At 45.8% G+C, this 14,945-nt stretch overlaps 2 protein-coding genes across 3 annotated transcripts; both read left to right on the forward strand.

Annotated features, from left to right (window-relative positions):
* Nucleotides 1–458: 458 nt before the first annotated feature.
* On the forward strand, nucleotides 459–9,250 carry LOC108029651 (uncharacterized). The gene is made up of 6 exons (XM_017102075.3): nucleotides 459–831; nucleotides 4,504–5,291; nucleotides 6,821–7,060; nucleotides 7,103–8,050; nucleotides 8,109–8,479; nucleotides 8,546–9,250. Exons 2-6 carry the CDS (start codon nucleotides 5,288–5,290, stop codon nucleotides 8,717–8,719), a joined length of 1,737 nt encoding a protein of 578 aa, XP_016957564.2. The 5' UTR covers nucleotides 459–831; nucleotides 4,504–5,287; the 3' UTR covers nucleotides 8,720–9,250.
* Nucleotides 9,251–9,595: 345 nt separating this feature from the next.
* LOC108029788 (dehydrogenase/reductase SDR family member on chromosome X) lies at nucleotides 9,596–14,275 on the forward strand. 2 transcript variants are annotated; one of them, XM_017102299.3, is made up of 5 exons: nucleotides 9,596–9,775; nucleotides 11,720–11,939; nucleotides 12,015–12,122; nucleotides 13,309–13,690; nucleotides 13,749–14,275. In XM_017102299.3, exons 2-5 carry the CDS (start codon nucleotides 11,759–11,761, stop codon nucleotides 14,143–14,145), a joined length of 1,068 nt encoding a protein of 355 aa, XP_016957788.1. In that variant the 5' UTR covers nucleotides 9,596–9,775; nucleotides 11,720–11,758; the 3' UTR covers nucleotides 14,146–14,275. The 2 variants fall into 2 exon arrangements, with proteins under 2 accessions (XP_016957788.1, XP_016957787.1); XM_017102298.3 differs by lacking the exon at nucleotides 9,596–9,775 and adding an exon at nucleotides 9,885–10,098.
* The last annotated feature ends 670 nt before the right edge of the window (nucleotides 14,276–14,945 follow it).

Genomic DNA, 14,945 nt, shown 5'->3' on the forward strand with positions numbered 1-14,945 from the left:
ATTACTTTTTGAAAAATTCATTAGGGAATTCTTAAGTTAATTTTTGTCTGAAAACCTTCGCATGAAATATTTCATTGCCATATTTGTCAGTAAATGTATTAGGGATGTCCCATGTCAATTTGCAGTTTAGTTTACAAGTAGGCTTACAAACATCCTTGTGAATTTACAGGGCTGAGAAGTAAAATAAGACGAATTATTTTCTGAATGAAGGAAGTCGTCTTTATTTTTCCCGACAAAAAAGGACAAAGACAAGACAGACATCTAAGGACACGACGGCGCTTTGCCAGCAACAAAGCATAACGGGAGACAGAGCTTGGAAGGTTATTGGAAATCGGCTTGGAAAGTGGAAGGGCTGTGCTGAGTCAGTTCCTAAGCCATAGTCGAGTTTTCCTCGTTCAGCTGTGCAGCACGTCCTCGCGAAACAAAGACCAAATAAATGCGAATAAATATAGATTAAATACTGGAATATATATGAGAAAACAGAGATTTTTCTAATCTAGCTTAGAGTTCAGTGCCTATAGACAGACGTCGCGAGTGCTGTGCTCATACTTAAATGACACTCAAACGCAAAAGGCATAAAAACTAAGCGTTTGTCGGGACCCAAATATTAAGTTTCCGCCCCCAAGCCGCCATAAAACGAGTTGCGAGAGCTAGTGCGATGACTGTCCTCAACATGCACGCCAAAATGATAATATTGATTTTATTTTTCTACAACGGTTCCTACAACTGGAGTAAAAAGCAGTAAGGCCCCAGGCAGCCCTCTCACTTATCCCTTCGGCAGGCGGCGTTTGGTTTTGTGTGTGCCGTCCTGCGAGTCGAATTGAAAATAAGGTAAAAGCCCGAGCAGCTGGTGCCCAACTCCCTCTATCGATTTTGCAACCTGGCCTTTCACTTGGCCGTATTCCCCACTGCAGCTCGGCCCCGCCGTGCAACTGCCTGCGGCTACTAGGCAACTCAGAGCCAGCAACAACAGCCACGGCAGACAACAAAGAAGTGGTCAATAAAAGTGCGCACAAGCAGGGCATCCCCGCGACAGTGGTGGGCCCAAATATTGGCTAGACAATGGGCTGGGCTTTTTGGCTGGCCTAACAGAAAAATGTTAAATATACTCATTACTGAACCCACTTAATCCATGTAATAGGTACAACTTTTAGGCATCATTGAAAGGGTCATTTAAATTCCGTTTGAACGATACAAACCTTTTCTTAACCCATGTAGCCCACATTGAAAATATTGAGAACATTGAAAGAAGTAGCCCTGTAGTACCGAAAAATTTATTGACAGTGTGTTATAAACATAAATCAAAAATTTTTTAACGTATCAAAAAACCATACAAGTAGAAATAACTCTTAAATAAGTATAAAGTGTAATGAGGCCCAATTTCAAAAAATTGGTATGTTTTATAAATGATTAATAACTTTTTTAAATTAAAAGTTTTTGTAAAATAATATTCGAAATATATACACCAATTTGTATGATGGTATTGCAATATTTAATTAGTAAAAGGCTTTATATTATAGAATAAAATTCTTGAGTTAGAATAAAATGTTACTTTTTTTCAATTGGCCACGTTGATCCCGGCCGCAAATCATACTGACTAATATTTAAGCCTAGTGGTTAGGGCTCCACTTTTGCAGGTCCCTGACTGTCGTGCATCATTGCACTGTGTTCCTGTTCCGCCTTCCGAATTCCAGTCTCTGTTCCATGTGGAACTTCCAGGGCTTTCCAGGGCCTGCGCGTTGGCACCCCGTTGTTTTGATAGTAAAAAGGACAAAGCCTCGCTCACCCACACAGGCAGACGAGGGGAGTATTGTTGTTTACAAACACGCACGCCAGACACGCGACACGTGGCGCAGGAGGTTCCTGGAAGGCCTGGGGTCATGGGATTATAATTGGTGGCTGCTGCAAGGGGCCCTCTCGAACCACCAGCACCACCCCCAGGCCCAGTTCCCCATTCCAGAGACCGGCCGGCTGTGCTGACCTGGCGGATGAGCAATGTCTCCCAACGGTGACGTCAGAGCTGGCCGGCGACATTGAACTAGTTTCATCAGCAATGAGGCTCACATTTCTCCAGTGACGTCAATGGAGGAGCGAAGGCCCAAGACTCAGACTAAGCCAATAAAGCAGGCGGCGCAACCTTCGACCTCCGAACTTCGCCTTCCGCTCCGCGAAAAAAGTCACCCAACAGCCATTGGCTGCCTCGTAAATCGTCTGCCGCACAGCCATGAGCTTCTTTTGCGCGGCGAATTCATTAACTAATTAATAAATTATCAATTCGATTAATAGTTTATGTGGAGCATGCCCTCTGAATCGACTCCACAATGCTTAGTTGCAGCCACACTGGAAATGCGTGCTGATCACAAGAAACAAAACTGCTGAACGGGATGGAATGGGTGGCGATGGAATTTGGTCGAATATTCTAGAAAAATGGTTATTCTCTCAAAATAAAAAGTGGTAAATGTTAGTTTCTACTAGGTGATTGAGCCACAAAGTTTTTAACAAATAATAACAATAAGGTAAACATTACGCTTTTAAAAGCCGATAATAAAGGGACATAATTTTGTTTTCCAAAAATATTACCGAGCTGATACCCATGTTTATTGCGCAGTTCGCATTCGTAATCTCTATAACTTTCAAGAATTTACTGGACCTCTAAACATAAACATAGTCGAGTTTAGGTATCTAAAAAAAAATACATTTTTATGCTCTTGAGGGGGCTTAATGATTTCTGTCGGAAGTTTGCGACGCAGTGAATTTTCCGACGCCATCAAGTTCATATGTCCTTGTTCTTAGTCTACCACGATGGTTTTCCAAAAGTCCTAAGCTCTTCGGATCAAAAAACCATATCTGATAGCTAACATGGGTTCTTAAATATTTCTAAAACATGTAAAAAGTTATATCCCTGTTATTTTCGACATATTAAATTTTACTTTTGGGAATATAATTTAATTACCCTTTCAGAATTCCAAATAGACTGTTTATAAAATCGAACGACTTTTCGATATAGCTGGGTTCGAATAATTACAATAAAAATAATAGAAAAATGATTACAGCTACTTAACACTTTTGTAGTACATTAGAATTACCAGATGGATCGGTAAATAAAATCAAAATAGTACAAAAGTCTTTATTATTGGTCTGTTTACAAAAGTTAGGCGGGAAACGATATGTATATTTCTGTAGTATTTTTGAATCAAAATACCTTTTATATACGTTGCTACAAAGGGAATGACCTGCAAGGGTGTAAAAACTTCGACTGTCCCAGGCTTGCTTCAGTTCTTGTTTTAAGACTTGATTCTTGCACTCAATTGCAGTTTTTCTAGTTTTCTAGCTCTTGCGAATGACCTTGGGCCAGTGCAATATACTTAATTCAAATTGCACCATCAGAAAATGTTTGTCTACATCTCGGCAAACACGGCAAGAATTTCATTACGGCGCAAATGAGCAGATCTCGACTATATGGCAGCTATATAGAACGGCCCGCACAGGCGGCGGTGGTGCGAGATATAGGGGGGCGGAGGGGCGTGGCAGTCGGCCTGGTTGGCACAGACTGTAGAAAACAACAACTGCCACTGTTCTGGCATTGTTCCGTGTGCTGGGGCCTCGCGAAAAATGGGACCGCAAGAGCTGCCAGAGGCGCCCTAGGCCTACGATTGTGATAACAGTGAGGGGTCAATTGCATGAATATTGCCAAATTAATTGATGCCACTGTGGGGAAAGTTGTTTATAAGGTCTCGAGACGTGACATTGTCCACACCATCATTTTAGACTTTTCTACACAGCTTTTTTGAGACATGTCCATTGACCTGATCATTTAAATTTGTTCAGTTCTGCAGTTGAAGATTCATTTTATTATCCGGAATCAGCATGGAAATTATTTAATGTTACATTTAGTATGTATTTTTAAGTTATAAGTTCTGGGGCGAACATTTTCCTAGTTCCACTGTAATCTTTCTCCCTTGGTAACTAGGCAAGTCCATTGGATGCCAATTAGTCTGCGACACTTGTAAGGTCCTGGGTCGCATAAGCGTTTTGTTTATGACAAAAATACGTTTACGTAGTTGGCAGGAGGTCCGCAGAGCCCTTTCCCGCCCAGTTTGCCCCTTGTGGCCTTGGACGGTCGCAACCAGCTGGCCTTTCGAGGGGCAACCCCAGATTTGTGCGAAATTCACAACGCATCCATGTCGGAAGATCTGGGGAGTGCAGCCAGTCGCATAATAACTATATAACAACAGCGGGGGAGTAGAAAACAAACTCTGGGACAAATTTTCCACTCCGCCGGTTATAAAATTCAAGGTTTCCCATGCTGAGCGGCACTAACCACATAAATAGACCATAAACAAGCGTTGACTCAGTGCGATAAGATTCAGCCACCAAATCAAAGTAAGCAAATCACAAGCTGCGTGACCGACTGTTCACCGTGATATCACCAGACCGAACTGGGGTGTGCTACTTGCTCGGTTATCAGAGCCTAACTAAGACCCCTCATTCCTCTCGTTACAGTGTTCCCATCCCAACGTCCGTCGCCCAAAACAAAAACACCCGAGTCCGATTTGTTTACCTACGAACCGTTGGAGCAAAACAAAAATCGCGTTCAGGTTCGACTCCCCTGGCTGTTGTGTGGAATTTTTCAGGCCTTTTTGCGTCATAGGTTGAAATACTTTGGTTCGCGCGAATACGAGCGGTACGCTGCGGTACAAAACTGTGTCGACGTCGGCAGAGCGGCGACTCCGGAACCCGATCGCTTATATAGCGGCGCGCTCGTCCGATTTTCATCAGTCGCAACGCGTCTCTCGTCGTCCAACGACCAGCGGAAAAGCCAAGGAAATCGTTCGAAAGTAGCCGAGTGCAAGTGCATATAGTATCGCGGCCGTGTCGAACCAAATCCTCTTCGATGTCGATTAACTCGCCAATATCGTTGCAAAACTCTGACCTGCATTGAACAGGCACAGGCGACCTCCATAAGTACAAGCCAAACCATCAAAACAAAGACAGAGCCACGATAAAGAGGCCGCAAACAACAAGTTGTTTGCTTTTAGTTCGCGTTCCCCTTATTTTTTTCCTTCCGTTCGGTTTTCCACGCACGCGCGTCGGGAAAATCCGTTGAAAAGCCAGCGGTTGAAGAGCAACTGTTGCGTCCCACCAACCGAATCGAAGCCAAGCCATCCCAGACCTTCAAGTGGTAACAAAAACCGCAGGGAGTTCCAAGTTTTGTGTGAAGAAAGCGACCGACCCGAGATCCTAACCAGGAAAACAACAGTTTCGTTTATTGGGCTTAGGCCATTGTATGGGTAAGTACTCCGGGGACTTTAGTTATAAGTCAGGGGGGCACAATCGCTGCTCGGAACCGGGCATTAGTCAGGGGGCCAAGCTATAAAGAGCAGGGGTACAACCGTCGTAACTAGAAATGGAAATTAGGTACCATAACCGAATACCTGGTGACTGCAAAACATTTGCTCAGACGGAAACTGATATCGTCAGACCAAAAAATATGGAAGATTACTCACTACCGAGAAACTACACTTGAAAAAGAAGGGGTGACAGACCAGCACATAAAATGATTTCCTGAGAAATACTAATCCACTGTCTCTAATGAACCGATTCTAATACCACTTAGTATGCCACTTAGTATACTTTCTGATTTGAGGCCACTTCCACCTTATAGTCTCTTCTCCGAGTGCAGACCATCAGTAAACAGAATGCTGCCTACGAATACATTGTGGCTCTGTCTGGAAAATAGGGAAAATAAACCTAACAGCCCTTCCCGCATCCGGTGACTCACGTGCATTAACGACAGTTGCGCGTGCCTGCGAATGCGTCGAATGTGGCACCTACATATGCCGATGTGCGCTGCACTGAGTCATATTACAAACAAAGCAAACCCGCGGCGCAGAATGTCTAATCGAGAACTCACGCCCGAGGCCACGGCGAGATAGGCGCATGACGCTGGGCGAGATTCGCGGAATGTCACACCACATGCTGAGCCCCCTGACCTCCGTTCCTCACTCTCCGAACGAACACCTTTCGAGTTGTTCCAGGCACGTGGACCCTGCTTATGCCATTGTGCCTATTGGCTTGATTGGCTGCAGCAGACGAGAGGGGCAATCGGCACTCGAAGCCCATTTTAGAAGTGCCCGCCCACTTCCTGCCTCCCGGCGATAACGTGTACTTACTGCGGACATTGTATGGCCGAGTGCCGTACTTCGCACTGTTTATTGCCCGACGGTCGAGCGACTGTACGTCGAGATAGATGATTGCCCTGGCAACACACTGCTCGGAGAACTGCGGACTAGACAGATGGCTGGTTCACTGGCTGTTTTACCTAGGGCTGATTACAGGTCCATTTGACTTTGAGGAGGGCAGACCTACCTGCTCGGTCAAGATCGCAGTCCATTACGAGGCGGAGGCGGGGTTTCGCCCAATCAGTGGGGGATCAACCCAGGCTTAGGTCAAAGCCTGGCGTTTATAATCTGTAGCTCATGGTTCCAAAAACAGGGTGGTGCATAGAAATATATAATTGATTTTTATGTATATATGTATAAATGTTCCTTATCAGCGTGTAGGAAGATATTCAACCGCTAGTTATAACAACCTTTTTTTTGGGATTTAGGGTTCCATTTACTATTAAAACAAGGTACTTATACAACAGTTTTTAAGCGGAATCGCTTGGGATGAGCTTTGTTTGCTTACGTACCAATAGGAACCCCAAAACATGTCATGTCATCAGACTGTTCCTCCTCTGTAATACAGTTCCTTGGGGCAGTGGGCCTAACTCACTAATAGAAACCCCTTCTAATGACCGTATCTCCCCCGCAAACAGATCAGTCTAAACCAACAACGAAACTTGGAGACGAGCCGGACCTCCTGTTCAAGCGAGCGCAGGGCCGGATTAGTCTGATCAGTGCTGGAGTAGGAGCAGCCCCCCAGGCTGGCCAAGCTGCCCAACCACCGCTGCATTCCAGCCAACAACAGTTCGCCAACATTCAACTAGACGCCACGCTCAATGACTGCGAAAGTGGCTATGTGCCCACCGTGGGCCGCTGGGGCTCCGAATGGCCGAGTTGACTCGCCGTTGCCACCAGCCACCGACGGGATGGGGGAGTGGCCCCTCCGCGCGCGGAGGAGGTCGCTCCCGCCGCCGCTGCCCAGGATCCGTTGCTCCCGGCGGATCAGCAGCTGGCGGATGCAGTGGTGCGCGGAATGGGATTGACTACGACGCGATCTGCCGCCGCAACTGAGCACCCAACTGGACGTGGCACTGGCGCCATCCGTCGCACTCCCTCCACCTCCAGCGAGGAGGACTTGGAGGACGAGGAGCTGGTGCCTCCGACCGACCTGACATCGGTGGATGGATCGGAGCGCTACTCCGACATCAGGCAGCTGCTGGCCAGACAGCAGCCCGTCGCGGGATCGCTGGAGGGGATCTCCGGCGGTCAGTGGATCGTGGGTGATGGCTACGATCTGGAGGCCTTCAACCAGATAAACGGGGTGTGGCCCCTCGGCCACCCGCTGCCCCTGCCCGACTGGTCGAGCTCGGAGTCCGCAGGCAAGGGCACCCTGATCTTCGACAACGTGTGGCAGTATGAGGAGCTGAACGGGATCGTGGAGACCACGCTGCAGCGGATGCTGGAGGAGACGCACTACAACACGGTCAATCTCTTCGTCGACTTCTATCGCAGCTTCAAGCGCACCCGTCGCTCCGACCTGCGCAGCTTCTTCCAGTTCTACGATGTGCCCATCAACAGGCGCCACCACATGTGCGTCTCCCTGGCCTTCGAGATCATGGCCAGGATGGTGCAGCTGTTCCCGGTGCTGGCCAACTACCTGTACGTGGTGTCCTGCGAGGAGCAGGTGATGGACTGCAACGACTACGTCCAGCTGGACGAGGAGTGCGGCCTTAACTCGGTGGATGCGGGTGTGGAGAAGGAGCACGTGATGGTGGCCATGCGCATTGCCATCGGCGAGCGACGGGGTGTGATGATCCTGGACCCAGGGTACCATGTCAGCCGGGCAGTGACGGTGATGCAGGATCAGAGCTATCCCCACACGGGTAAGTTTTAAGCCCCACCCCTCTTTGGGCGTATACTCATGGTGTTCGGTATTTCCAGGCTGGTTCACCCAATCCAAGGAGCCGCGTCTGCAGCGGGACTACTGCTACGAGTATAGCCAGCAGAACGGCAAGTTCGTGGAGTGGAAGGAGCGCGAGATCCGCGGCGAGGATACCAGCTACAAGACCTCGCTGGTTTACGTAGCCCAGGAGTACATCACGGCCATCGACGTGACCGTGCGGCGTAACCTGGTCTACAACTTCCGATCCCTGCTCTCGCGGGATGCCAAGGGGCAGGTCTTCGCGGGCATCTACTTCCCGCTGGTGGCCAATGGCCAGGAGGCCTATCTGACCATCTTCTACGACGGACCCAATGACCAGCGGGTGCGCACGAAGCTGATGTTCAACGCCTTCAAGGTGGGCAAGGGAAAGGTAAGGATGGCTTGTGGAGCATGCCAGGATAAAGTGATATCTAAAACAGCTATTGATCCCCTCCAGCTGCCGGATTACGTGAGCCAACATCTCAGCAGGCTGGCGCCGCAGTTGAAGATGCCCCTGCCGGAACTGACGGAGCTGTGCAAGTCCCTGGCCGAGGTGGTCACCGACCAGAACTTCGTCAGCCAGGTGCTGGCCATAAACGACGACATCGGCAACATGTCCGTGGAGAATTGACAGTTAAAGGAGCCTAAGGATGTCGCTGCTACGGAAACGGAAACGAAGACGGAGACACAGGCGAAAAAAGACACTGACAACGCAGCTGCAACTTAGAGTTCCGACCCCCATCCTATTTGAATACTTTTCCCCTTCCAGTATATTCTTTGGTAGCACCTAGGCACCTCGTACACCAGCACACACGATTCAAGGATATATTTCAATTTAGTCTAGTATATATTTCAAAATACTTATTCACCCGTACACACGAGAACACACTCTATATGGTAATCCCAATTGATGATTTAACCGAAGGCGAAACGCTAGTAATCTAAGCCACAAAAGCCCAAGATCGTAGATTTCGATTTTCACTTAGCTTCTGTTTATTTCGAACTAAGTATATACGAATGCAACACTATATAAAGGCAAAATTAGTTAATAACTGGTATCAAGGCAAAACATAAATTGTAATTGTTGTACGACATATTTCCGTTTTATCACTTAAAGCACTGTACTATTTCGGTTCAATAAATAAATCAGCTAGCAAAACGAGGTGGTGTTTTTACTTTCAAGATGGGTCTGAGATTTAATAATATTTGTATTTTATGTTCAACTTAACTTTCTTCAAACGAAGGTACTTTTTCATTACTTTTAAAAGTATAATGTTACCAATATTATTCTACTTGGAATGTCAGTGGTCGCTCTGAGGTCCCAACCTCATTGTAAACTTATAAATTCACCAATTGATTCCCACATTTAAGCAAACTCTTATTTAAAAGCAACGGAATCTAGTTTTAAGAACTAAAGATTGCCCGACCCTGGTTCGCACTGCTGGCAAATATCGATAGTCGCGGACAAGAAACGATGTTTACGTAATCGAAAAACAATCACTCCCCAGCCCTGGTGCCAACGATGTATCTCGAGTTCTTCGTCTGCAGTTTTTCAATTAAATAGTTCCGAATCAGCGTTTTTGTGGCTGCACCCGCAGGTGACTGCTCCCCGCCCACTGGCCCTGTTCGTTGAACACCGAAGCGATACCCAGCATCAGCTGTTTCCGCGCGATCAGCCGGCGAATAGGTAAGTTCACCTGTTGGCCAGCGGCAACAAGTCGAACCAAACGAAACGAAACAAGACAACAACAATCGGCGATCAAGTTCTTGGCGGAAAGGCGCGCAATTAAAAGCAACGTTTAGTTCGCTTTTGAATTTCTCGCCGAGCGGTTGTGGCAGCAAGGGCCCGCTGGATAAACCGGTTTCGAGCTCCTCCGACCGATTTTCGAGAAGGTGATTGAAAACCCAAGTGCGAGGAAGCCCCGCCACAGCCTTTAATTGAAAAGGGTGTCAGCATTAGCACAGACAAGAGGCGCAAGTGCATTTTCACCTGCGGCAGCCGAATCCAAGGTAAAACTACGAAACCGTCTCGAGGGCAGCGCCAGCAACAACAATAGAAAAAGAAAGTTAACCATATGCAGCCAAATTAACAACGACCGCAGCAACAGCAACAAAACCGCCAAGCTTTTGCGTTTGTTGACGGAAGTCGAAACTCTTGATAGCACGTTCGTGGAGTCATACGTACACTTCGAGGAAATACAGGCCGTTTTCTAAAGACTTTTCAATCACACAAAGAACCCCAAGAATTAAATACGTTCCACTTACTTTAATTGTTCTTTAACCGGCTTTCCTAACTATTTCCATCAAGGTGTTGAATTTACACACATTTTATTCTTCCGCTTGCAAATATTGCATAATCAGCTTATCTTATATTTTTTAAAACAAAGAAGGGCCAGATAATCTTAGTTTAGTAGAAAAAGTTATGATGTTGTTTCCAATGTTTCTTTCTTTTCGTGATGCATTTTAATCTCATTTCGTTGTTCAAAGACTGTACATAATAAACCATTAATTTAACTAAACATAAATTAGATAAATCCCTTATTTGATTCATATGTTTTTCATTGACCTCAGCAATTATCTTGAAGTCAATTTGTAAATTTTGCAGCCTAACACATTTTATTTCAGTGTACTATGTCAGGTCGACTGTCTCCATATTTCCCTTCTTTCAAGAAGCAGAAGAAACCGACCCTCGTTGTTGCTGTTCAGCGCCTCAGTCATTTTCAGCTTTGGCCCCAAATTCACTATTTTGGCCCCGTTCATTGGCTCTGGCTCTAAGCTCGGTTCTTCAACTTTCATTCCGCCGCTGTTTGGATTTTTAATTTGCATTTTACGAGCACACCTCGGCCCGCTCTCTCGCCGTCTCCTAATAAATGCGGCAGAGTGTCTTTCTTTTAATAAATTTAATTATTCCTCCTCACGGCTAAAAGTAAATTCCCAGTGCACCGGCCAAGCAGAGTGCAGTTGGCAGTGCTAATATGTAAAAAACCTGAGCCTAAACAATCGGGCTCGCTTTATAAGCCCGGCTAACGAACGCTCGAAATTGCTGAGCAAACACGAAAACTCCCAGGTGAAGAGGCAACAACTTAAGCTGTTAGAGGGCCACGGGGTTAAGCCGACATCGCAGTACGCTTACTCAAACTGATTCTACAAATCAATTGAGATATAATATAGAATAAAAATGCTAAAGACCATTTCTAATTGAACTTAGATACTGGTGTTAAAAGTATTTTAAGGTCTACCTTCAGATTTGACATAAAAAACCTGACGTAAAAGTTTGTAAGGACCATGAAAGTAATCATTTCTGTTAGGGTAACATTTACAAATTCATTATAGAGGGATGCTTGAATACTCGAAGCTGTCGTGAGACGAATAAACTCCCCTCAAACATAGCCCCGCCTAGAATGACAACGAATGTGGTCAACAGCCAGACCCGCTGTCACTCGGATCGTGAAATCTTGCTGACTCAGTTCAAGAGTGTCGCAAAGTGCACTCGAGGCGAATCGACTCGCCAATATTGATAATGCGGCCGGCTAAAAGCTGTGACGAACCAAGATCGGTTTATGTTATCAACCGGCGCACTTTGCCCTGCTTTAAACACGATTTCTTATCAAGGCATGTATTCCCTTTCCAGAGTTCCGGACAGCCGACGACGAGTCGATAAGGCGCAACCATGCTGGGACTTTTGCTGTGGATATTTTTCGTTGGTCTGCTGGTGTGCGCATTCCTCTTTTCGAAGACCACAAAGGAGTTCCCCAAGTCCTGGTTCGAGTGGAAGACGGAGTTTCGGTACCAGTACCTGGGAATCGTTGGACTCGTGCACGATGCTCAGTACGCGGCACGGGATCGAGTGGGTAAGTGAACGATACCCGTAACTCACCAGCTGATGCTAATCCAACGGCCGTTAATTGTCGCCATTATCCATTAAGCACTTTATAAACAACCGGATCGCATTGCTGTCATCACCGGAGGCAATCGCGGCATCGGACTGCGGATCGTGGAGAAGCTGCTGGCCTGCGACATGACTGTCGTCATGGGTGAGTTGACCAATCAGCCGGGGGGAACTTGTTTTGGCCCTTTACCATAAGTCGGCGGTCTGTTTACAAATTCCACAAACATCTGATGTGCTGCAGTGCACGTGCTCGGAGAGCAGAAAACAAATTGAAATGCTGATCCCACAATTGTCAATGGGATCGAGAAATCATGATCCATTCGCCAGGTTTCATTACCTAACCAACTCACGCACTAAAACTTTGGGGGAGTAAAGCGATAAGAGTTCATTGACTTGAGATAGAAAAGTATATTATTAGTGACGCGACTGTTTGAGCAAGAAGATATTATAGAATATTTACATTTCCGAAAAGTCATAACCTGCGAAAAAAAATTTCGATAGTATAAGAATTTTCATATTGATAATATCAATATTTTTGAAAGTCTTTTTTTTTGAACTGTTTCCCTTCTCATTCTTTTTTTGTTCTGCCACTTCCACAAAGCTAAAACATTGAATATTTTTCAAGTAAGATGCTATATGTTCTTAGTTATATGTTCTTACTTAGTTATATTTTCCCGATCTGGTAGCACCAACGTTTTATATTAAATACGACTAAATTCTGACTAAATTAAAAAAGAAAAAGGAAAAAAACAAGAAAAGAAAAACAACAAACGTAAGTTATGAAAAATAGAATATTTAATTACCAAACTTTTTAACAGTTTTTAGCATTTTACGGTTTGGCAGGAGGGATTCTTTCTATTTGCTGGTGGCAACGCTGGGGCTTTAAATGTAATCCGCGTGAATGAAATGTTAGTTTCTACATTGATCAAATGTATAATTTACTCGTGTAAAGTAGATAAAAGGTACAAGGTTCTGATTACGGACGACAGGTGCTGCTAAATACACGTGTAGATATTTGGTGTAAAATATATTTGATCTGTAGACGGTGGTTGTAGACAGTCTGGCAGCACTAATGTTAATATCATAGAAAAAGAATAATGAATGGCGCCTTATTTAAAAAATAAAAAATAAGCCGATATGGATTAACAATTCAATGCAAAAAGAAATGTTTTATTCAAAATAGGACCTTTATGTGGCATTTGTTTCACGCTCTTCCCTGTTTCATGTAAACTTTGCAAATTTGAAGACTTTATATGATGCTCCCAGAAATTGCAGTCTAACCTTGCTGAAATACGCATCTACGATTATATATTAACTGTTATTCATTCCAGGTGTTCGTGATCCACGAAGCGCTGAGTCCGCCGTTGCCTCAATTGTAGATCTTAATGCAACCAAGGGTAAACTCGTCTGTGAGCAACTGGACGTCGGGGACCTGAAGTCGGTGAAGGCCTTTGCCCAGCTCATCAAGGAACGGTATTCGAAAGTGGACTTGCTGCTGAACAATGCTGGAATCATGTTCGCACCATTTAAACTCACCGCCGATGGCTACGAGTCGCACTTTGCCATCAACTTCCTGGGCCACTTTTTGCTCACTCATCTGCTCCTTCCCCAACTAAGAGCAGCGGGCAAGGAGGGAAGGAATGCCAGGATCGTGAACGTCAGCTCCTGCGTGAATCTCATTGGACGCATCAACTACAAGGACATCAACGGAACGTAAGTTAATAAATTGAACTTGGGGCAACTGGACTGTAAACGTTTTATTTTCGCGTAGGAAACACTACTACCCGGGTACCGCCTACAGCCAGTCGAAGCTTGCCCAGATTTTGTTCACACGCCACCTGCAGACGCTGCTGGACGCGGAAAAGTCGCACGTGCAGGTTAACGTGGTGCATCCGGGCATTGTGGACACGGATCTGTTCGAGCACTCGGCCACCACATCGGTGCCCATCTTCAAGAAGCTCTTCTTCAAGACCCCAGAGCGCGGATCGCGCACCGTGGTCTTCGCGGCCATCGATCCCTCCATCGAGGGTCAGGGTGGCACCTACCTTTCCAACGGCGGCAAGGGTCCCTTCCACCCGGATGCCAAAAAGCCGGCCAAGTGCGAGCAGCTCTTCCAGTTCTCCTGCGACCTACTGAAGATCCAGCACTACGGAAATGGCGAATTCTGAAAGAATCTTACCATACATACTCTCTCTAACATTCCTCCTCTACTGGTGCAACGTACTTTTCTAGATTCCGTCACTTATTTTGTAAATCGATTTCTTGTATGGCTTTGTATAAAACAAATTTTATATAGAACTGCAGCTGGTGTTCTGCATGCGGATCCCAGGAACTACTGATGCTAATCTGGCCAAAGTGCTGTGCTAGGTTTTAATTAACTTGTCTTCGCTTGATTGCTGTCTTGGGTTTAGGTGCTTAGAGAATGCAATTAAAAGAGCTGCACAAGGCAACAAGAAACACTCTTTGAAAATGCACACAGTTGTTGGCGGCGGCAGCTTGAAAGACGACAGCAACAACAACATTCATATCTGTTATATGTCAAATTTGCGAAAAAGCAAACAATTTAATTTTGTGCGCCTCCTCAAACAATGAGCGATTAACATTCAACATTTTTGAGGAATTTTAATCGACTTCAGTTACGGGAGAAGGTTCAGGAGAGGGAGATGGAGGCGGCACTCAGGTAGGTGGGCAGGTAGGTGTATCACCTCAAAAACAGCTGGGAAACAACTACAACTCGGCTGTCACTTAAGCGAACTGAGCGCTCACAGCGAGCGACATGACGGCAGAGAAGAGAAACAATCTCATATTTAATGCATATCCAAAAAGAGTCTATCGCTATATGAAGAGATAGACCTGGCGATAACTCAATGTGTGAAGCTGCCGATGCGGTGGGCGCTGTCATCAATCAAAGCCTCAGGGGACGACGACGGCCCAGATTCCCAGGCTGTCTCCACAGCGAAGTGGAGTC

Source organism: Drosophila biarmipes, chromosome 2R, assembly GCF_025231255.1.
Source record: "Drosophila biarmipes strain raj3 chromosome 2R, RU_DBia_V1.1, whole genome shotgun sequence".
In the NCBI taxonomy this organism is placed as follows: Eukaryota; Metazoa; Arthropoda; class Insecta; order Diptera; family Drosophilidae; genus Drosophila; species Drosophila biarmipes.